General features: G+C 39.1%; 2 protein-coding genes across 2 annotated transcripts; one reads left to right on the forward strand and one right to left on the reverse strand.

Annotated features, from left to right (window-relative positions):
• Nucleotides 1–2,869: 2,869 nt before the first annotated feature.
• Nucleotides 2,870–3,892, reverse strand: LOC138352522 (adhesive plaque matrix protein-like). Its single transcript, XM_069305019.1, has 2 exons — nucleotides 3,756–3,892; nucleotides 2,870–3,579 (listed from the first exon to the last, which is right to left on the reverse strand). The coding sequence occupies exons 1-2, from the start codon at nucleotides 3,765–3,767 to the stop codon at nucleotides 3,118–3,120; spliced, it is 474 nt and encodes a 157-aa protein (XP_069161120.1). The 5' UTR covers nucleotides 3,768–3,892; the 3' UTR covers nucleotides 2,870–3,117.
• Nucleotides 3,893–20,472: 16,580 nt separating this feature from the next.
• LOC138352523 (adhesive plaque matrix protein-like) lies at nucleotides 20,473–21,495 on the forward strand. Its single transcript, XM_069305020.1, has 2 exons — nucleotides 20,473–20,609; nucleotides 20,786–21,495. Exons 1-2 carry the CDS (start codon nucleotides 20,598–20,600, stop codon nucleotides 21,245–21,247), a joined length of 474 nt encoding a protein of 157 aa, XP_069161121.1. The 5' UTR covers nucleotides 20,473–20,597; the 3' UTR covers nucleotides 21,248–21,495.
• Nucleotides 21,496–25,295: the final 3,800 nt, after the last annotated feature.

A 25,295-nucleotide genomic window follows, 5' to 3' on the forward strand; every position in this document is an offset into this window, starting at 1 on the left:
ATCTCCAGACCACCCTAAAGACATTGAAAAACGATTAAGGTAGTGGACCACATCCTTCCTGCTGCAGCTCTCATCTCCTCCTGGACTCTGCTCTCTCCTACCCTCCTCTCACTTCCGGCTGTGTGCATAACTCAAAGAAAACCACAAAACCACAACTGGCCCTAAACACTCTCCAGCCAAGTGGAAGCTCCCCTCACCCTTCCTTCACCCTCCCTCACCCATCCCCCACCCCAAACAACATATCCGCCTATGTTGGAACCCCTCACACCTACACACAGCCTCTACATAGCTTACTTACTATCATCTTTTTAATCAAAACTATTATCTACACGCAGGATTAAGTCTACGGCAAACACACATACATATTCATTTACTATTATCATCATATTCTCAAATTCCTTACTATACCACATACCACATAGCCCACATACTCTCCTACACCCCCAACAACATAACCCTCCATCTCTCCTGACCGCATACCCAAACACCGGACGCTCACACGCGTCCGACACACGCCAAACTTCCGGGAAAATTCCCCCAAACCCTTTGGCCACATGGTGCGCGCGGTTCTAGTCGCAGGGGTCCCACCTGGCCAGATGGTGCGCGTCGTTCTAGTCGCAGGGGTCCCACCTGGCCAGATGCTGTGCATCGTTCTATTCGCAGGGGTCCCACCTGGCCAGATGGCGCGCATCGCTCTAGTCGCAGGGGTCCCACCTGGCCAGATGGTGCGCGTTGCTCTAGTCTCAATTTACGTAACTCACGGAGTTGTATATATGAGATATTGAGACCTACTTTAAATTAATTATTTTAAGTCACTCAGTACACCTTATGCTCACCCCGAGCAAGCACGCCTAGGTGAGTTTGAAAAGATGTCTTTATGACGGGGTTGGTCGCCTGTCCTCTCCTCTACCTGGTATCAATGTTGTCTCCACGTGCTACTGGTTGTCTCCACGTGCTACTGGTTGTCTCCACGTGCTCCTGGTATAACATTCGTTCCTTTCTTCCTCACTGGTCGTCAGCCACTATGTGCACTTAGTATAAGATCCTAAACGGTGCACACACTTTGGGGGATCAATCACTATGTATGCTACAATCCGCTTCACAACACATCACTCAGCAAGCAAATCGTAAGTCCTGGCTAGGCTGGGTGGCTAGGCTGACCCATCGGTACACACTGATCTTGCCACTCGACCTTATTTTTGCTTTCTTAATTGCTCTACCGCTGTAGGAGCTCACTATACACTTGATCACTGCGTTTGCGTACACTCCTGTGACAAAAAACTATGTTTCTTGTCTCCGTAACACTTCAAGTGTCTCGAGATAATTGATGTTATCCACGGACCGGACACCACGTGTGACTCTCTCCAGACAGGCGAACGAACTCTGTGTGTGTGTACTCACCTAATTGTACTCACCTAATTGTGCTTGTGGGGGTTGAGCTTTGGCTCTTTGGTCTCGCCTCTCAACAATCATTCAACTGGTGTACAGATTCCTGAGCCTACTGGGCTCTATCATATCTACATTTGAAACTGTGTATGGAGTCAGCCTCCACCACATCACTTCCTAGTGCATTCCATTTACTAACTACTCTGACACTGAAAATGTTCTTTCTAATGTCTCTGTGGCTCATTTGGGTACTCAGCTTCCACCTGTGTCCCCTTGTTCGCGTCCCTCCAGTGTTGAATCGTTCATCCTTGTTTACCCGGTCGATTCCCCTGAGGATTTTGTAGGTTGTGATCATGTCCCCCCTTACTCTTCTGTCTTCCAGTGTCGTAAGGTGCATTCCCCGCAGCCTTTCCTCATAACTCATGCCTCTTAGTTCTGAGACTAGTCTAGTAGCATACCTTTGGACTTTTTCCAGCTTCGTCTTGTGCTTGACAAGGTACAGGCTCCATGCTGGGGCCGCATACTCCAGGATTGGTCTTACATATGTGGTGTACAAGATTCTGAATGATTCCTTACACAGGTTCCTGAACGCCGTTCTGATGTTAGCCAGTCTCGCATATGCCGCAGACGTTATTCTCTTTAAGTGGGCTTCAGGAGACAGGTTTGGTGTGATATCAACTCCTAGATCTTTCTCTCTGTCTGTTTCATTAAGTACTTCGTCTCCTATTCTGTATCCTGTGTCTGGCCTCCTGTTTCCACTGCCTAGTTTTATTACTTTGCATTTACTCAGGTTGAACTTAAACAGCCATTTGTTGGACTATTCACTCAGTCTATCTAGGTCATCTTGTAGCCTCCTACTATCATCCTATGTTTCAATCCTCCTCATATTTTTTGCATCGTCACAATTTTTGCATGTGTGTGTGTGTGTGTGTGTGTGTAAACTAAATTAGTTGATGGACTTCAGCTTCTCTGCTATGCAGAGAATCTGTAGTCAAATTCTTAAACAGATCAATAAAAGAACTGCTTGTCGGGCGGCAATTCCCCGACAACAGCTCCCAATGACACTAGCTACTGGTGACAGATCAGACATACGTACTCCCAACTTAATTATATTTGCTAGAGGAAAACTCGAACCCATATTTTATCACACATATACATGAACGTCAAGTTATATATAACACAAAAACTCTTCTTCTATGTGAGAATTGAACTCAGGCTAACCAGGAAGCTAGCCAGTACACTAACCATTACACCATAGCAGATCATGAAAATGTCGGGCGGCAATTCCACGGCAGCAGTTCCCAATGACGCTATGATTAATTATTAAACTATTGTTATTAATTATAAATAAATCAATTATAATTATTTATAATATTAAGCATCCTAACCAATGTCAACAAACCAGTAACACACTGAATCGCATTAGCATCATATTACCACTTTGATATTAATGATACAAATGATAATTAATAATAGACTTAAAGTCATTATATAGATATATTTCTTTGTTGTAGAACATAACAATCGTCAGAGCAACACTGATCTTGTTGTATAATTAAATTTATAATTCAGCTCATGGATATCATAGTGTTAGTAATCCTGGCGATGAATGGGATCTTTGCAATTGTTTGTAATGTAGGCATCATATTCTGAAAAATTATTGTTGAGATGGTTTGGTGTCTCGTAGGCCTAAATGTAGGTATAGATGGTGTCATTTGGATTAGCAGAAGTCTAGTAAAGGTGGTGGCTATAAGCGTTGAGTGGCCGGTAACCGTAATAGGAGAGGACTGAGTAGGATGGGTCAGGATCTGCAGACCTCTTGTAGAAATGGGGGCCATAACCGTGACGGGGAGCGTAGTAGACAGGATACGACGGTTCAGGCTCTGGTTCGGCAGATCTCTTGTAGAAATGGCGGATATAAACGGGACGAGAAGCGTAGTAGACAGGATACGATGGTTCAGGCTTTGGTTCGGCAGACCTCTTGTTGTAATTTCGGCCATAACCAAGTCGTGAGTCGTAAGAGTAAATTGGGGATGACGGTTCAGGCTCTGGCTCGGCAGACCTCTTTCCATTGTGGTAACGGTGACTGTATGGTGGGTAAGCACTACCGTAATTGCTCGTCCCGTAACTGGGCTCCGCATCTCGCTTCTCAATCACAGAAGCGCAAGCGGCAGCCGCCAGGATCACAAACACCTAAATATGAAAAATTACACGTATAGTCATATAATATTTTGCAGTAAAGTACTGTATTGCAGTTCTCGTATACGAAATATTCTTTAAAAATACCACCACTTTCCTTGATATTAAATATAATGCATTATAATAAATATGAACCAATATAAGAGAGTCCGATTGTTAGTGCAACTTACCAAGAGCTTCATGACTGAACGTTGGTTAGCTGTGGCCACAGCTGAGTGAGTGTGTCTTGCAGCAGTGATGCCGGTGCTTTTATACGGGAGAGTCCTGAGTCCTTGAACTGTAACTCGAGGTTATAATGACGTTCCACTGAGAAATATAAAATTATTATTGTTTCTTATTTCTTTATTATATTAAATAATTAAATATATAATAAAATCCTTATTTTAATAAGGTTTTCTTTTAAGTTAATAATTAAAATTCCCTTGTTAAATGTCAAATATTAAATATATGAATATGTTTTACTTCTCGATAAGAGAATGCACCTTTTACAATTTCATGTTAATCTTAGCAAGTATTAAATATACACCAAAAGGCGTCTCACAATATTCAATATGTGCACGAATATTTGACCTTGGTCCTTGAGTATGCTCAAGACTGAAATATGTTTAGTGGTTGTCAGGTAATCTCATGTTGGAGTTTTAATAACCTATCTGCGGTTTAAATGCCTTAAACATAACGCCATACCAACTAGTGCTAGACGTTGTAAGTAGTTTATAGTATATTCTAGATATTCTGGCGAATTTGGGAATACACTTTAATGAGATTTACAAAGAAAGCTCAAATAATTTTTTGTTAATTCCTGTTTATTTTTTATTTATTAAACTTTATAAAATAATGGTCCCTCCTGCTCCATTCATATTAAATTCAGATCCATTCTAAACAATTTTGACTTCCCTGAATCCGCCGCAAAAAAACTCGTTACTGTGTGTGGCTCAGTGGATGTGCCATTATTCTTATGAAACTGGATGTGCCTCTTAATCCTGATAAAAATGTTCACTATATTCCCCCTTGGAAAGATGTTCAGGTCTCTTTTCATTATACCCACATCAATATCAAAGATATGTATAACACTGGAAATATGAGATGTATAACATTAAAAGCTATTGACAGTCTTCTTCAAAATCTCAAATCAACTGAATCCTATGCCTTTAATGATGGCTCTGTACAATTAGGCACTGGTAGAACAGTTTGTGCATGTGCAATATATAATGGGAATGAAATGATCATGACTAGTACACAGAGATTGGACAACTGGTCAAGCACGACACGGACTGAGCTATTGGGTATTTATCTGGCCACTGACTGCATTAAGCTCAATAGTGGTGGAGTGATATTCTGTGATTCTAAAAGTGTTCTTCAGTCCTTAAATAACCCATCACAATTTATGTCTGAAGTAGCTTGTAATATTAAATGTAATGTAATTTTTGCCGATGATAATAACTATTGTATAAAATTGGTGTGGATCCCATCCCATGTAGGAGTTGGAAAACATAACTTTGTATATCAACTGGCTAATGACGCTTGCAGAAATGAAAAAAACTGATTATGACTATGGATTATCTAATGCAATTATTAGAAACATACAAATTAAAGAAATTAATTAAGATTTATAAGAACTAAGAAATGCCCAGTGACTTGAAAGCTGCAGTATTAAAAGATATAACAACTTTTGTAATAATAGGTATTTGTATGGTCAGCGCAGTAACCGGACCAGGCAATTTGATGTAGTCATTACGCGAATTCGCCTTATCTATAGGCATATCTGGCAGGTTAGTCAGGCTGAGCTACTACCAGAATATTCAGATTCTAAACTCAGTGACAAACCTTTAATACATTCATTAGAACACAATATTGTTGTATGTGAAGACGTAAAAGATTTTAGACCTCCTGGCCTATTGTACCACCCACTGTGTAACTATTTCATTTAATCTGGTTTACTGGACGACATCGTAACAATTTATTCAAAATTTGCTTGGGTATTTTAAGAATGAAGAACAATTTTATTTAATTTTTTTAGGATGCATCTCTTATAAACCCATCTCTGCCTTGTGTGGCAGTGCACAATAGAAAGTTGATTTTACATATTCATACATTAAAACATTGACTGTAATCATGATATTATATATCTGCTTCAGCATACAATTTAGACCTATTGTCTTGTGTATGACCCTCTGTCCTGTATGACAGTGAATACCAACATTATCCTTAATTTAATAAGGCTTAATTGAAATCTTCAGATTAGGCAAAACTATAATTAAATTTTGTCTATAAAGATGTTAATAATAAAAAAGGTGTTGGTAAAGAAGTCAACAGGGAGTTTGGTAAAGAAGCTAACAGATTGAGTGTTGATAGGGTCAATTGGGAGATTGTTGGTAAGGAAGCCTAAAGGGCGAAGTTTTGGTAAGGAAGCATGCAGGGAGTGTTAGTAAGGAAACCTACAGGGCGTGTTGGTATAGAAGCCAACCGGAATTGTGTTGGTAAGGAAGCCTACAGGGGAGTGTTGAAAAGGAAGCCAAAAGGGAGTGCTGATTAGGAAGCCAACAGGTTGAGTTGTAGTAAGGAAGCCAACTGGGGGGAGTGCTATAAGGAAGCTAAAAAAGGTGTATTGGTAAGAAAGTCAACAGGGAATATTGATATGTAAGCCAACATGGAATGTTGGTAAGGAAGCCAACAGTGAGTGTTGGTATGTAGAAGTGGAGGTGGAGTGGAGAAAGGAAGCTAAAAAGGAGTTTTCGTAATATGGTTTCCAGGGGCTCCAGCTTGTTGACGGCAGGTCATTCTTCTCGGAAGCTTTGTGGTGGTCATGCCAATATTAGATCGGGGATGACATCCTTCATTGTGGCATGTAAATTTGTATACAAAGTTTGTTTTTTGCAGATGGTTGTATTGTTTATTGGGGATGTATTAAATCAGCAGTCCACTTTGTTTTGCAATATTTTAGTGAGCCTAGAGGGTGCTATCGACGCCATTCACGGAACATTTTTGTGCACCTACGAGGTGATGTCGACGTCATTCACGAAATACTTTATTGGAATACGAAGTGATGTTGACGTCATTCGCGGAATATTTAACAGGCCTATGGGGTGCTGTCGACGTCATTCATGGAATATTTCAGTGGGCCTATAGGGTGCTGTCGACGTTTTTCACCAGAGAATATAGTGAGGTGCTGTCGACATCATTCATGGAATATTTTAGCGGGCCAACGAGTTGCTCTCGACGTCATTCACAGAATATTTAACAGACCTACGGGGTGCTGTCGACGTCATTCACGGAATATTTTAATACATCTTCGAGCTGCTGATGACATCATTCACGGAATATTTTGGTAGGCCTAAGAGGTGATGTTGATGTCATTCACGAAATATTTTAGTGGGCCTACAAGGTGTTGTCGACGTCATACACGGAATATTTTAGTGGGCCAATAGGGTGCTGTCGGCGTTATTCACAAAAGAATATAGTGAGTTGCTGATGACGTCATTCATGGAATATTTTAACGGGCCTACGAGTGGTTTTCAATGTTATTCACATAAAATTTAACTGGCATACCGGGTGCTGTCGACGTCATTCACGGAATATTTTGGTGGTCCTAACAGGTGATGTCGATGTCATTCACGAAATATGTTAGTGGGCCTACGAGGTGCTGTCGACGTCATTCCCGGAATATTTTAGTGGGCTACGAGGTCCTGTTGACATCATTAATCGAGTATTTTAGTAAGCCTACGAGGTACGGTCGACATTATTCACGGAAAGTTTTAGTGGACCTACGAGGTGATGTCGAAACAATCAAACTAGCACCCAATAGGCCCCGTTTACACTACTAATAATCTCTCTCTCTCTCTCTGACACGCTCCCATTCCTTCACATGCCTGAAGTATTTTGCTATTTCATATCGCCGCCATGTTGCCTCTCCCTACCATATGTTCCCTCAACCCGTTATCACACTTTCGTATAGTCAATATTGACTTGTTAAATACGTGCATATGTGACATACTTAACATACTAGTTTACCTTGAAAAGCTTCTTAGAAAACACCGACCATACCTAACCTTCTTAGTATGTTAAGATAAGCATCTTATTGCATCGTAATTACAATTATTACTTAACCTATTATAGGTATAGGTTAAGTAATAATTGTAATTACGAAGCAATAACATGCTTATCTTAACATACTAAGAAGGTTAGGCAAGGTCGGTGTTTTCTGTGAAGCTTTTCAAGGTAAACTAGTATGTTTAGTAGGTCACATATGCACGTATTTAATAAGTCAATATTGACTGTAAGAAAGTGCGAAAACGGGTTGGTTCTCTCTCCCGGCTATGCTCTCTCTCTCAGCCATGCTCCCTCTCTGTCACGCTTCCTCTCCCGGCCATTCTCCATCTCCTCTCATCGCTCGTGCTCTCAGTTACACTCTCAATATGATTTAGAAATCTGATTTTGTTATTTTCCATTGTGACTTTTTTTTTAGTGTTTTCACTTGTAAACTGATTTGTTACCATGCATCTCATATTCTTATTTTCCGAAAATATCAGTGATAAATAATGAGTTGATTAATATACAACATCAGCAATAGTTCAGAGCGGAGATGGTAAGAGGCGGATAGAAATATTTTCGTGATGCAAGGGATGGAATCATGAAGAGTAACGCTTTGTGTTTCGCTTATAAAATCCTTAGAAGCACTCAGAGCTGTGGCAAGGATGAGCGTAATCATGTAGTGAGGTAGACCTTAAACGCGAGAAACCAGAGAACACGATCAGAACGACCTTATGGAGGCCTTACTAGTGATAAGAGACAATGATGCTCGTGGTACACTATGTATAAAACTTTTCATTGTGAAAAGATTAAAAAAAATTGACACACTAGAACTGAGGCAGTAAAGAGGATATTTAGAGTGGATTGAATCTCTCTTTACTATAAGTTATACTGAATCATTTTTAAATTAAGGAAGCTTAACTTGTGTTGAAACAGGTTAAAACAATTACATAAAAATCATCTTACTAGACACAATAAAGTTAATAAGTACTGCTACAAGATCTCTACAAGCTCGCTGTTATTAGTGCGTGTTTTCCACTTCAGTAAACTGCGTGGTAAGTGAGTAATTTACTGAGTCAACCATCAAGACTTCCTTGATATACATTGTGGCCAGAGCTTTTATTTCAGTGGTATCTCAAGGTCATTCACATAGGTGAGTGAAGAATGCAACATTTGTATTACTGTGATTCACAAGGTCGGTCATTTATAGACTCTTCCTCTCTGCTTTTATGTTCCATTGTTTTTGCTCTTTAACTTATATTTGTAAGATTTGATTGTCATTTTATTTAGTTCTTCCACACACACACACTTCACCCTAACCACACTTTACTTCGCCCTACCCACTCTTTACTTCTCCCTAACCACAGCTTACTTCACACTACCCACAAAGTGCTTCCACTTAACCATACCCTACTTCACCCTAACCACTCCTCACTTCACCCTTACCACACCCTACCCACACCTTAGTACACTCTAACAACACTTTACTTCATTCTACCCAAGCTCAACCCACACCCTTCTCTCACATAAAAACTTACTCCATGTAATCTTTTCTCTCCATACCCACATATTACCCCATTCTCGCAACACTTTACTTCACCTAAACATAATATAACTTCACCCCACCCACATCTTGCAGTACCCCACCCACACTTTACCTTAACCCACCCACATTTAACCTCACTCCTCCCACACCATACCTCAACCTACCCACATCCTGTCCCACTCCCAGCTTTTCTCACTCCACCAAGACCTTAACGTCCCACTCCCTCGCAACATTTCATTCAAGCATTACATATTGCCACTAAGAATCCGCTCTCTCTTTCAAGGCTAGGGTTGTCAAGGATTATTGACAACCCTAGATTATGGGCTTCTTTTCCTATGTTTTGGATTTATGTGAGGAGTTGTATATTACCTCTGTGTTGACTGGATAACAATGGCTGGAACGATGATTTAGACTCGATATGAATGATGACATCATGTAAATTATTCTCAATTGTATAGTTCATGGCCTCCTTCAGGGCATATCATTCTGTCTGCAATGTTGAGCACCCACTATTCAAGTTCCAGTAAGCTTCACGGTTGGTAGTGTAAACTGCTGCCCAGCAGATCCTCTTTCTTGATCAAATGATCCATCTGTGAAAATGTGAGTCGTTGTCGGTCTTGAGATGGTTTCCATTTGTCGTTTTATGACATCTTTGCGAGTCACATGCTGATTTTTTAACTGGTAATCCTTCAATGGTAATCTTTAGTCTCGATTCTTCCCATGGAGGAGGCTGCCGAAAGTGTTGATATGGTCGATCTTCTCCTTTGTTTTTATTGGTCCATTTCAAGTCCACTTTCTCTAGAATCTTTACTAGATTATCCGTCCATGCACTTGTTCTATATTGAAGGATTCTCTGAAGCGATCTGTGTAAGCTATCTTTGATTGACAGTCAGGCGGTGGTGAAAAAAAAATTATGGCTGGAGCTGCTATTATAGCGTGAAGTTAGGTGTCCTAGGGAGAGGTGTATTTATTGGGTAATAACTTCCTTGTTACATAATCGCTCACCAGATCTGGTAACCACTACCCTGAGGAGATGCTGTTAAAGAAAATTAAAATACTACAACATATTCATTGTTTAATATCCATTGTAAAAAATCTTAATGCAGTTATTTAGAAACTGTTGAGGCAGTTGATGAGATTGAATTTGGGTATCTATTCAGAACTGTAATTTCATCGTAATTAATTAATATTTTTATCATCATATGTTATAAACATTTAAAATCGATAGATGCAAAGTACACCCTGTAAATTTTTCAAGTGATTTTCTCATTAATAGTCTCGTTTTTCTAGTTATGCTAACATATTGTTAGATTGCTTAATATTATAATATGAAATTGATGGAGGGTAGATAATCTCCAGGATTTTTGGGGCTCTCACAGAAGTTTATAAATATCAAATTATTATTAATAAATAGATATATAAAGAGAATTGATTATTATCTATATAAATAAAAATGGAAATGTTCGTTTGTTCAAAATCGCTAATCTCCGAAAGTTCTTCACCAATTGCTTTGAAATTTTCACACAATGATCCATTCGCATTCCGCCGGGTTTTTATATACATACTATGTAGATGTCACGTTTGTGACAGTAAAAAAAAACATGCTTTTTCTGAAAAACAGTGTTTTTCATGTGAGGGAAATCTTTGAAAAATCTTTACCGATTGCCTTAAAATTTTGACACAGCGTTGTGTTCGAATAGGTGCGTCTTTTTATAAATCCTCTATATACATGCCTCACCTGTGACAGGAAAAAACATGCTTTTTTTGAAAAACAGTACCATCTGTTGGACGTAAGTACAACACACGCCGTAATCTCCAAAAGTTTTCACCAATTGCTTTGAAATTTTGACACAATGTTGCATTCGAATAGGCCCTTCTTTTTATATACCTACTATATAGATGTTACCCCTGTGACATGTAAAAACCTGTGTTTTGAAAAACAGCGCCTTCTGTTGCACATAATAGCAACATTTACGCTACACTAAATATGTTACGAATTCCATTTCAATGTTTCCGATTCCATTAATTAATTTCGTTTTCATAGATTTCGATTTATTATATTTTTTTATTTAATTATTTTGTGTGACAATGTGTTGGAATTTAGCTGGGTTATTTACCATACCGTTCATTTCGTAAGTATAAGTATAGATGCCACACCTGTGGCTGGTAAAACTATGCTCTTCTTGACAAACAGCGCCATTTGTTGCATGTAAGAACAACACACATGCTATATCAAATATGCTACATTTCCATTTCATTGTTTCTAATTGCATTGAAAAATTAAATTTTCATAGATTTTTGTTTATTTTCATTTTGATTTAATTATTTTGTGTGAATTGCATTGGAATTCAGCTGTGTTGTTAACCATACCGTTCATTTCGTATGTATAGTTTATTTTTTTTCATATTTTCATTTCAGTTTTTAACTGTTTTTCTTATACTTCAGTGATGGGATCATCAGGTCAATTGATGTTCCCGATTTTCTGATGGGAACATCAGACCATTTAGGAAGATATCAGACGAAGGAGTGGGGAATGGTGGGTATGATGAGGGGATGGAAGTGAGAGATGGTGGGGAGGATGAGGTGACAAGGGAGGAGGTAATAGTCTGGAAGGACGAGTGGACGAGGGAGTTTGGGATTGTGGGGACGAGGGGATGGGGGAATGGAGAATGGTAGGAAGGACAAAGGGGCAGTGGGGGCATGGTGGGAAGGACGAGGGTATGGTGGAGTGGGGAATGATGGGGAGGAAGGGGGGACGATGGAGAGGGGAATGGTTGGGAGGTCGAGGAGGCAGGTGAAGAGAAAATGGTGGAGAGGACTGAGGGACAGGGAAGGTTGCTGTGGCTAAGCAACGCACATGCGTTGCTTAGCCACAGAAATCATCTATCGATGATTTCTGTGTTTTTTGTTAAGACTTCTCTGGTGATGGTCTGGTTGTGGGAAGAGATTATATGTTACTTAATGGAGCCCTATTGCTTATGCATCGTTAATCGCCTGGAAAGAGATGTTTTTGTCTTGTCTATATACTAAGTTCTATGAGGCTTACAGTCCCAAAGTGGGCATTTGAAGACATAGACGACATTGGTTTTTTTCAAAGCGTTCTGCTGTGTCTGGAGAGTTTCTCATTAGTAGGTTGGCCGTGTTTTGGTTTTATGGTAAACCGTCAATTGTATCTTCTGATTTTTGTCTGTAGGGATAACGTTCCTATTAGCAATATCTTTCAGGACCCTTTCCTCTGTTTTATGAGCTGTGGAAAAGAAGTTCCTGTAAAATAGTCTAATAGGGGGTACAGGTGTTGTGTTAGTTGTCTCTTCAGAGGTTGCATGGCGTTTTACCTTCCTTCTTATGATGTCTTCAACGAAACCATTGGAGAAGCCGTTGTTGACTAGGACCTGTCTTACCCTACAGAGTTCTTCATCGACTTGCTTCCATCCTGAGCTTAGGGTGAGAGCACAGTCGACATAAGCGTTAACAACACTCCTCTTGTACCTGTCTGAGCAGTACACTGTTGGCATTGAGGCACATTCCTATGTTTGTTTCCTTAGTTTCCTTAGACAACACTCCTCTTGTACTTGCCAATTAATACACAACTATATTCTACCCACTTCAAGACTCCGCACCAATATAGAAGCATCAAGAAATATGGGCCAATAGGCCTTTTGCAGTTACTTCCATGCTTCCCTTTAGCTTTCCCAATAATATACCCATTGTTTCGTGTTCTATCTTGTGTTGAAAGTTTGTTTTCAGCTCATCCAAAATTGTTGTAACATATCACCTCACCCAAATGCAGGTATATAAAATGAAAACCGTTTAAATTATAGCATAGTAATTATAGCAATATATATATATATATATATATATATATATATATATATATATATATATATATATATATATATATATATATATATATATATATATATATATATATATATATTATAATTCATTCCTGAAACCCGTTAAACTGCTTGCCTCTATAATAAAAGAGGGTAACCCATACCACTTATCCACAACTCCATTTCCAATTCAGAACTTTCTAATATTCCTCCAAGGTTAAATTCTAATTTAATTTTGTGTATATTGTCCCGACGTTCCTGATGGTGGCATCTGCTTTGTTTCGTTGGTAACAATCATTGCTCTACCCAATGAATTAAAAATAAAGTAACCAATAATGTAATTTTTAGTATGGAATTAACATTTTTAATTATATTCATTGAATCCATTGCCAATTATCTCTATACCTCTAACATATATTTCAACGTCTTAGATAAGAACTCTCCATTACTGACAGCAAAGATAAAAATCCTATACAGGGTAAATTGTTGAGATTTATTATTGTTATTCCAACAAGTGAAGGCAAATAGTTTTTAATGCACTCAATAACGTCAACATAGGCCTTGTTCACAAATTATCTAACTTTACGTGCAGTTGAATGCACCTAGAATTCTTCTACATGATACAAGAATGTATGATGGTGAAATTCATTGCTTGTGGATTATATACTAACAATTTAATTGCTTTGTTTGGGCCCCTGGCAGGTACTTTTTTATTTATGTGCTCTACCCAGATTTTGCAAGCACAAGCCTATTGATCAGACTCGCAGTTTTTGTTCAATCCTGATTCCATGAATGACAAACCATCATGTGAGCTAATGATAGAGTTCCCTAAGATGAGCTCGCAGCTAGCGTTTGATCTACACTCTACAATCTTTCATAAAATAAGGTAGCAGCATACTAAGCTTGTTTAAAAAAAGACACTTTTTCTTGGTTAGGTGAGCCGCAGGTGATGAAAGGAAGCTATTGACACAGTCTGAGGCAACATAACTTGGTACTGAATCTCTGTTCTTCATTTATGAACAGGAAGCATTATGAAATCCTTTAGACATTAATCTATAAACTATCTCCCTCCGTGGTAACACTAATGTCTAATTATGTTGGTAATGTTGGCTAAACCACACAATAGAAAGTGAAGAGTCGACGACGTTTCAGTCCGTCTTTGACCATTATCATGTCGATCAAAGACCATTATCACATTTGACTTGATAATGGTCCACCACTGACCGAAACGTCGTCGTCTCTTCACTTTCTAGTGTGTGGTTTGGTCAACACTTTTCAGCCACGTTATTGTTACTCCTCATCTGCATGATGGTAGTCATTTCCCGCATACTGTCACATATTGCGCTTCTGGCAGAGTCGAGGAGCTGTAGATACCAAGAGTGGTCCTTTCAGGGCGCGCTCCCACGAGTAGCTCACACGTTCTCCTTTCAAATTCTCTTGACGAATTTTGCTGTTTTATATCATCAAACAACAGATTTCTAATAGCCTTGCACCATTACATTCTTTCTCCATGTGTTTATTTGAATGTGAATTTAATGTAAGCATTTTTGCTCAATCTTTTTTCTCATATATATATATTTTAAATAATAGCCTGTATAATTAGATAAAAACATTATCTATATGACTAAAAATAAATGATTTGAGTGTGTTACAATTTACTTGGAAATAAACTTAAGTTTTGCTCGTCATTCACAATTATAATGAAACACTTAAATTTCTCGAGTTCATCTCCAATCTCTGGCGTGTTGGTGTGGCCTTCTCTCCTTAACAAGGAAAACTTTGAGACAAATTTAGCTACAGACGGCTTCCGGCAAGATCATATTCGTGATGTGTACAGCCTTGAAAGAGAGAGCGGATTCTTAGTAGCAATATGTAATGCTTGAATGAAATGTTGCGAGGGAGTGGGACGTTAAGGTCTTGGTGGAGTGAGAAAAGCTGGGAGTGGGACAGGATGTGGGTAGGTTGAGGTATGGTGTGGGAGGAGTGAGGTTAAATGTGGGTGGGTTAAGGTAAAGTGTGGGTGGGGTACTGCAAGATGTGGGTGGGGTGAAGTTATATCATGTTTAGGTGAAGTAAAGTGTTGCTAGAATGGGGTAATATGTGGGTGTGGAGAGAAAAGATGACGTGGAGTAAGTTTTTATGTGAGGGAAGGGTGTGGGTTGAGCTTGGGTAGAATGAAGTAAAGTGTTGTTAGAGTGTACTAAGGTGTGGGTAAGGTGTGGTAAGGGTGAAGTGAGGAGTGGTTAGGGTGAAGTAAGGTATGGGCCAGGTGAAGTAGGGTATGGTTAAGTGGAAGCACGGTGTGGGTAGGGTGAAGTAAGCTGTGGTTAGGGAGAAGTAAAGAGTGGGTAGGGCGAAGTAAAGTGTGGTTAGGGTAAAGTGTGTGTGTGTGTGTGGAAGAACTAAATAAAATGACAATCAAATCTTACAAATATAAGTTAAAGAGCAAAAACAATGGAACATAAAAGCAGAGAGGAAGAGTCTATAACTGACCAACCTTGTGAATTACAGTAATACAAATGTTACATTCTTCACTCAACTATGTGAATGACCTTGAGATACCACTGAAATAAAAGCTCTTGCCACAATGTGTATGAAGGAAGTCTTGATGGTTGACTCAGTAAATTACTCACTTACCGCGCAGTTTACTGAAGTGGAAAACACGCACTAATAACAGCGAACTTGTAGAGATCTTGTAGTAGTACTTATTAACTTTATTGTGTCTAGTAAGATGATTTTTATGTAATTGTTTTAACCTCTTTCAACACAAGTTAAGCTTCCTTAATTTATAAATGATTCAGTATAACTTATTGTAAAGAAAGATTCAATCCACTCTAAATATCATCTTTATTGCCTCAGTTCTATTGTGTCAATTTTTTTTAATCTTTTCATAATGAAAAGTTTTATACATAGTGTACCACGAGCATCATTGTCTCTTATCACTAGTAAGGCCTCCATGAGGCCGATCTGATCGTGTTCTCTGTTTTCTCGCGTTTAAGGTCTTCCTCACTACATGATTACGCTCATCCTTGCCACAGCTCTGAGTGCTTCCAAGGATTTTATAAGCGAAACACAAAGCGTTACTCTTCATGATTCCATCCCTTGCATCACGAAAATATTTCTATCCGCCTCTTACCATCTCCGCTCTGAACTATTGTTGATGTTGTATATTAATCAACTCATTATTTATCACTGATATTTTCGGAAAATAAGAATATGAGGTGCATGGTTGCAAATAAGTTTACAAGCGAACATACTAAAAAAAAAGTCACAATGGAAAATAACTAAATCAGATTTCTAAATCAAATGGAGTGTTACTGAGAGCACGAGCGATGAGAGGAGATGGAGAATGGCCGGGAGAGGAAGCGTGACAGAGAGGGAACATGGCTGAGAGAGAGAGCATAGCTGGGAGAGGGAACCAACCCGTTTTCGCACTTTCTTACAGTCAATATTGACTTATTAAATACGTGCATATGTGACATACTAAACATACTAGTTTACCTTGAAAAGCTTCTCTGAAAACACCGACCTTGCCTAACCTTCTTAGTATGTTAAGATAAGCATCTTTTGCTTCGTAATTACAATTATTACTTAACCTATACCTATAATAGGTTAAGTAATAATTGTAATTACGAAGCAACAAGATGCTTATCTTAACATACTAAGAAGGTTAGGTATGGTCGGTGTTTTCTATGAAGCTTTTCAAGGTAAACTAGTATGTTAAGTATGTCACATATGCACGTATTTAATAAGTCAATATTGACTATACGAAAGTGCGATAACGGGTTGAGGGAACATATGGTAGGGAGAGGCAACATGGCGGCGATATGAAATAGCAAAATGCTTCAGGCATGTGAAGGAATGGGAGCGTGTCAGAGAGAGAGAGAGATTATTAGTAGTGTAAACGGGGCCTATTGGGTGCTAGATTGATGGTTTCGACATCACCTCGTAGGTCCACTAAAACTTACCGTGAATAAAGTCGACCATACCTCGTAGGCCTATTAAAATACTCGATTAATGATGTCAACAGGACCTCGTAGCCTACTAAAATATTCCAGGAATGACGTCGACAGCAACTCGTAGGCGTACTAAAATATTCCGTGAATGACGTCGAAAGCACCTCGTAGGCCCACTAAAATATTTCGTGAATGACATCGACATCACCTCTTAGGACAACCAAAATATTCCGTGAATGACGTCGACAGCACCCGGTAGGCCTTTTAAATTTTTTGTGAATAACATTGAGAACCACTCGTAGGCCCGTTAAAATATTCCATGAATGACGTCATCAGCAAATCACTATATTTTTTTGTGAATAACGCCGACAGCACCCTATTAGCCCACTAAAATATTCCGTGAATGACGTCGACAACACCTTGTAGGCCCACTAAAATATTTCGTGAATGACATCAACATCACCTCTTAGGCCTACCAAAATATTTTGTGAATGATGTCATCAGCAGCTCGAAGACGTATTAAAATATTCCGTGAATGACGTCGACAGCACCCCGTAGGTCTGTTAAATATTCTGTGAATGACGTCCAGAGCTACTCGTTGGCCCGCTTAAATATTACACGAATGATGTCGACAGCACCTCACTATATTCTCTGGTGAAAAACGTCGACAGCACCCTATAGGCCCACTGAAATATTCCGTGAATGACGTCGACAGCACCCCACAGGCCTGCTAAATATTCCGCGAATAACGTCGACATCACTTCGTATTCCAATAAAATATTTCGTGAATGACGTCGACATCACCTCGTAGGTGCACTAAAATATTCCGTGAATGGCGTCGATAGCACCCTGTAGGCTCACTAAAATACTGCAAAACAAAATGGACTGCTGATTTAACACAGACCCAATAAAAAATTACAACCATCTGCAAAAAACAAACTTTGTATACAAATTTAAATGCCACAATGAAGGATGTCATCCCCGATCTAATATTGGCATGACCACCACAAAGCTTCCGAGAAGAATGACCTGCCGTCAACAAGCTGGAGCCCCTGGAAACCATATTACGAAAACTCTCTTTTGGCTTCCTTACTCCACTCCACCTCCACTTCTACTTACCAACACTCACTGTTGGCTTCCTTACCAACATTCCATGTTGGCTTACATATCAATATTCCCTGTTGACTTTCTTACCAACACACCTTTTTTAGCTTCCTTATAGCACTCCCCCCCAGTTGGCTTCCTTACTAAAACTCAACCCGTTGGCTTCCTAATCAGCACTCCCTTTTGGCTTCCTAATCAGCACTCCCTTTTGGCTTCCTTTTCAACACTCCCCTGTAGGCTTCCTTACCAACACAATTCCGGTTGGCTTCTTTACCAACACGCCCTGTAGTTTCCTTACTAACATTCCCTGCATGCTACCTTACCAAAACTTCCCCCTTTAGGCTTCCTTACCAACAATCTCTCCCAATTGACCCTATCAACACTCAATCTGTTAGCTTCTTTACCAAACTCCCTGTTGACTTCTTTACCAACACCTTTTTTATTATTAACATCTTTATTGACAAAATTTAATTATAGTTATGCCTAATCTGAAGATTTCAATTAAGCCTTATTAAATTAAGGATAATGCTGGTATTCACTGTCATACAGGACAGAGGGTCATACACAAGACAATAGGTCTAAATTGTATGCTGAAGCAGATATATAATATCATGATTACAGTCATTGTTTTAATGTATGAATATGTAAAATCAACTTTCTATTGTGCACTGCCACACAAGGCAGAGATGGGTTTATAAGAGATGCATCCTAAAAAAATTAAATAAAATTGTTCTTCATTCTTAAAATACCCAATCAAATTTTGAATAAATTGTTACGATGTCGTCCAGTAAACCAGATTAAATGAAATAGTAACACAGTTGGTGGTACAATAGGCCAGGAGGTCTAAAATCGTTTACGGCTTCACATACAATAATATTGTGTTCTAATGAATGTATTAAAGGTTTGTCACTGAGTTTAGAATCTGAATATTCTGGTAGTGGCTCAGCCTGACTAACCTGCCAGATATGCCTATAGATAAGGCGAATTCGCGTAATGACTACATCAAATTGCCTGGTCCGGTTACTGTGCTGACCATACAAATACCTATTATTACAAAAGTTGCCATATCTTTTAATACTGCAGCTTTCAAGTCACTGGGCATTTCTTAGTTCTTATAAATCTTAATTAATTTCTTTAATTTGTATGTTTCTAATAATTGCATTAGATAATCCAAAGTCATAATCAGTTTTTTCATTTCTGCAAGCGTCATTAGCCAGTTGATATACAAAGTTATGTTTTCCAACTCCTACATGGGATGGGATCCACACTAATTTTATACAATAGTTATTATCATCGGCAAAAATTACATTACATTTAATATTACAAGCTACTTCAGACATAAATTGTGATGGGTTATTTAAGGACTGCAGAAAACTTTTAGAATCACAGAATATCACTCCACCACCATTGAGCTTAATGTAGTCAGTGGCCAGATAAATACCCAATAGCTCAGTCCGTGTCGTGCTTGACCAGTTGTCCAATCTCTGTGTACTAGAGATGATCATTTCATTCCCATTATATATTACACATGCACAAACTGTTCTACCAGTGCCTAATTGCACAGAGCCATTATTAAAGGCATAGGATTCAGTTGATTTGAGATTTTGAAGAAGACTGTCAATAGCTTTTAATGTTATACATCTCATATTTTCAGTGTTATACATATTTTTGATATTGATGTGGATATAATGAAAAGAGACCTGAACATCTTTCCAAGGGGAAATATAGTGAACATTTTTATCAGGATTAAGAGGCACATCCAGTTTCATAAGAATAATGGCACATCCACTGAGCCACACACAGTAACGAGTTTTTTTGCAGCGGATTCAGGGAAGTCAAAATTGTTTAGAATGGATCTGAATTTAATATGAATGGAGCAGGAGGGACCATTATTTTATAAAGTTTAATAAATAAAAAATAAACAGGAATTAACAAAAAATTATTTTAGCTTTCTTTGTAAATCTCATTAAAGTGTATTCCCAAATTCGCCAGAATATCTAGAATATACTATAAACTACTTACAACGTCTAGCACTAGTTGGTCTGGCGTTATGTTTAAGGCATTTAAACCGCAGATAGGTTATTAAAACTCCAACATGAGATTACCTGACAACCACTAAACATATTTCAGTCGTGAGCATACTCAAGGACCAAGGTCAAATATTCGTGCACATATTGAATATTGTGAGACGCCTTTTGGTGTATATGTAATACTTGCTATGATTAACACGAAATTGTAAAAGGTGCATTCTCTTAACGAGAAGTAAAACATATTCATATATTTAATATTTGACATTTAACATGGGAATTTTAATTATTAACTTAAAAGAAAACCTTATATTAAAATAAGGATTTTATTATATATTTAATTATTTAATATAATAAAGAAATAAGAAACAATAATAATTTTATATTTCTCAGTGGAACGTCATTATAACCTCGAGTTACAATTCAAGGACTCAGGACTCTCCCGTATAAAAGCCCCGGCATCACTGCTGCAAGACACACTCACTCAGCTGTGGCCACAGCTAACCAACGTTCAGTCATGAAGCTCTTGGTAAGTTGCACTAACAATCGGACTCTCTAATATTGGTTTATATTTATTATAATGCATTATATTTAATATCAAGGAAAGTGGTGGTATTTTTAAAGAATATTTCGTATACGAGAACTGCAATACAGTACTTTACTGCAAAATATTATATGACTATATGTGTAATTTTTCATATTTAGGTGTTTGTGATCCTGGCGGCAGCCGCTTGCGCTTCTGTGATTGAGAAGCGAGATGCGGAGCCCAGTTACGTGACGAGCAATTACGGTAGTGCTTACCCAGCATACAGTAACCGTTACCACAATGGAAAGAGGTCTGCCGAGCCAGAGCCTGAACCGTCATACCCAATTTACTCTTACGACTCACGACTTGGTTATGGCCGCCATTACAACAAGAGGTCTGCCGAACCAAAGCCTGAACCATCGTATCCTGTCTACTACGCTCCTCGTCACGTTTATATCCGCCATTTCTACAAGAGATCTGCCGAACCAGAGCCTGAACCGTCGTATCCTGTCTACTACGCTCCCCGTCACGGTTATGGCCCCCATTTCTACAAGAGGTCTGCAGATCCTGAACCATCCTACTCAGTCTTCTCTAATTACGGTTACCGGCCACTCAACGCTTATAGCCACCACTTTTACTAGACTTCTGCTAATCCAAATGACACCATCTATACCTACATTTAGGCCTACGAGAAACCAAATCATCTCAACAATAATTATTCAGAATATGAGGCCTTCACTACAAACAATTGCAAAGATCCCATTCATCGCCAGGATTACTAACACTATGATATCCATGAGCTGAATTATAAATTTAATTATACAACAAGATCAGTGTTGCTCTGACGATTGTTATGTTCTACAACAAAGAAATATATCTATATAATGATTTTAAGTCTATTATTAATTATCATTTGTATCATTAATATCGAAGTGGTAATATGATGCTAATGCGATTCAGTGTGTTACTGGTTTGTTGACATTGGTTAGGATGCTTAATATTATAAATAGTTATAATTGATTTATTTATAATTAATAACAATAGTTTAATAATTAATCATAGCGTCATTGGGAACTGCTGCCGTGGAATTGCCGTCCGACATTTTCATGATCTGCTAAGGTGTAATGGTTAGTGTACTGGCTAGCTTCCTGGTTAGCCTGAGTTCAATTCTCACTTAGAAGAAAGTTTTTGTGTTATATATAACTTGAAGTTCATGTATATGTGTGATAAAATATGGGCTCGAGTTTTCCCCTAGCGAATATAATTGAGTTGGGAGTACGTATGTCTGATCTGTCACCAGTAGCTAGTGTCATTGGGAGCTGTTGTCGGGGAATTGCCGCCCGACAAGCAGTTCTTTTATTGATCTGTTTAGGAATTTGACTACAGATTCTCTGCATAGCAGAGAAGCTGAAGTCCATCAACTAATTTAGTTTACACACACACACACACACACACGCAAAAATTGTGAAGATGCAAAAATTATGAGGAGGATTGAAACATAGGATGATAGTAGGAGGCTACAAGATGACCTAGATAGACTGAGTGAATAGTCCAATAAATGGCTGTTTAAGTTCAACCTGAGTAAATGCAAAGTAATAAAACTAGGCAGTGGAAACAGGAGGCCAGACACAGGATACAGAATAGGAGACGAAGTACTTAATGAAACAGACAGAGAGAAAGATCTAGGAGTTGATATCACACCAAACCTGTCTCCTGAAGCCCAATTAAAGAGAATAACGTCTGCGGCATATGCGAGACTGGCTAACATCAGAACGGCGTTCAGGAACCTGTGTAAGGAATCATTCAGAATCTTGTACACCACATATGTAAGACCAATCCTGGAGTATGCGGCCCCAGCATGGAGCCCGTACCTTGTTAAGCACAAGACGAAGCTGGAAAAAGTCCAAAGGTATGCTACTAGACTAGTCCCAGAACTAAGAGACATGAGTTATGAGGAAAGGCTGCGGGAAATGCACCTTACGACACTGGAAGACAGAAGAGTAAGGGGGGACATGATCACAACCTACAAAATCCTCAGGAGAATCGACCGGGTAAACAAGGATGAACTATTCAACACTGGAGGGACACGAACAAGGGGACACAGGTGGAAGCTGAGTACCCAAATGAGCCACAGAGACATCAGAAAGAACTTTTTCAGTGTCAGAGTAGTTAGTAAATGAAATGCAGTAGGAAGTGATATGGTGTAGGCTGTCTCCATACACAGTTTCAAATGTAGATATGATAGAGCCCAGTAGGCTCAGGAATCTGTACACCAGTTGAATGACGGTTGAGAGGCGAGACCAAAGAGCCAAAGCTCAACCCCACAAGCACAATTAGGTGAGTACACACACACAGAGATCGTTCGCCTGTCTGGAGAGAGTCACACGTGGTGTCCGGTCCGTGGATAACATCAATTATCTCGAGACATTGAAGTGTTACGGAGACAAGAAACATAGTTATTTGTCACAGGAGTGTACGCAAACTCAGTGATCAAGTGTATAGTGAGCTCCTACAGCGGTAGAGCAATTAAGAAAGCAAAAATAAGGTCGAGTGGCAAGATCAGTGTGTACCGATGGGTCAGCCTAGCCACCCAGCCTAGCCAGGACTTACGATTTGCTTGCTGAGTGATGTGTTGTGAAGCGGATTGTAGCATACATAGTGATTGATCCCCCAAAGTGTGTGCACCGTTTAGGATCGTATAATAAGTGCACATAGTGGCTGACGACCAGTGAGGAAGAAAGGAACGAATGTTATACCAGGAGCACGTGGAGACAACCAGTAGCACGTGGAGACAACATTGATACCAGGGAGAGGAGAGGACAGGCGACCAACCCCGTCATAAAGACATCTTTTCAAACTCACCTAGGCGTGCTTGCTCGGGGTGAGCATAAGGTGTACAGAGTGACTTAAAATAATTAATTTAAAGTAGGTCTCAATATGTCAAATATACAACTCCGTGAGTAGCGTAAATTGAGACTAGAGCGACGCGCACCATCAAGCCAGGTGGGACCCCTGCGACTAGAACGACGCACAGCATCTGGCCAGGTGGGACCCCTGCGACTAGAACGACGCACAGCATCTGGCCAGGTGGGACCCCTGTGACTAAAACGACGCGCACCATCTGACCAGGTGGGACCTCTGCGACTAGAACTGCGCGCACCATGTGGCCAAAGGGTTTGGGGGAATTTTCCCAGAAGTTTGGCGTGTGTCGGACGCGTGTGAGCGTCCGGTGTTTGGGTATGCGGTCAGGAAAGATGGGGGGTTATGTTGTTGGGGGTGTAGGAGAGTATGTGGGCTATGTGGTATGTGGTATAGTAAGGAATTTGAGAATATGATGATAATAGTAAATAAATATGTATGTGTGTTTGCTGTAGACTTAATCCTGTGTGTAGATAATAGTTTTGATTAAAAAGATGATAGTAAGTAAGCTATGTAGAGGCTGTGTTTAGGTGTGAGGGGTCCCAACATAGGCGTTTAGTTTAAAGTTTTCCATCTTAAATTAAATACTACTATCATCATCAACAACGTATTGGGTGTCTTAGACATTCAGTTTACAACTCAGTAAGTGTTTACTGAGCATGGGAATCACTTCATGTGGGATTATTTAGTTTAGTTTAAAGTTTTCCATCTTAAATTAAATACTACTATCATCATCATCATCAACAACGTATTGGGTGTCTTAGACATTCAGTTTACAACTCAGTACGTTTTTACTGAACGTGGGAATCACTTCATGCATGCTCATTTTTTAGTTTAGTTTAAAGTTTTCCATCTTAAAATAAATACTACTATCATCATCAACAACGTATTGGGTGTCTTAGACATTCAGTTTACAACTCAGTACGTTTTTACTGAACGTGGGAATCACTTCATGCATGCTCATTTTTTTAGTTTAATTTAAAGTTTTCCATCTTAAATTAAATACTACTATCATCATCCATGTCAGCAATTACTATTCGTATCATCAAAGCTCTTTCAGTCATCAAAACAAGCAGAAGTGCAGCATAAACCACTAAAGATCTGATGTATGCAAGGTACATCATTTTGACAATTCTGTCACCGACCCGCCTTAGCGAGATGACTGTGTGCAACAGTACCCTAGCACTCCTAATAATTTTACTCAAGCACTGTTAACATAGCATAATGTAAAAAAAATTTTCACATTTCATATCGCGTGTGTAGATTTAGTTTTAACAAAAAGTGAAACACGAGAGCATGAACTAATAGGGTTGAGATAGGAGGAAAGGCTTTGTGGAAGATAAAAGAGCCGAGGAGACATGTTCCCTACCTACATTACTATTATTTCTTGCAGACCTGCAGACCTGACCAGAAAAGCAGTCAGTCAGTCACTCAGTCAAACATTTTTATAGTTAAAAGTTTTTCATCTTAAAAAACAGGGACTACTAGTCTTCATTTTTTTCTTCTATCAAATCAAATAGACGCAAGGGCCACTACCTATTGTTGTTGTCTGTCTGTCTATGGCTTGACTAGGTTAAGGACCGCAATAGCAAACACCATACATGCTACGGGCTCTCACTAGTCAATAAACACAATTTTGTATCATTTCTCTACTAAATAGCACTCCGAATCATCTTTGCACATTTTAATTTTACATTGTCACGTGCTTATGACTCTCGATATTCTTAAAAAATGCTATTTGAGCAAAGAATGATGATACCATGTTGGTCA

The sequence above is a fragment of the Procambarus clarkii genome, chromosome 54, assembly GCF_040958095.1.
Source record: "Procambarus clarkii isolate CNS0578487 chromosome 54, FALCON_Pclarkii_2.0, whole genome shotgun sequence".
Taxonomy (NCBI): domain Eukaryota; kingdom Metazoa; phylum Arthropoda; class Malacostraca; order Decapoda; family Cambaridae; genus Procambarus; species Procambarus clarkii.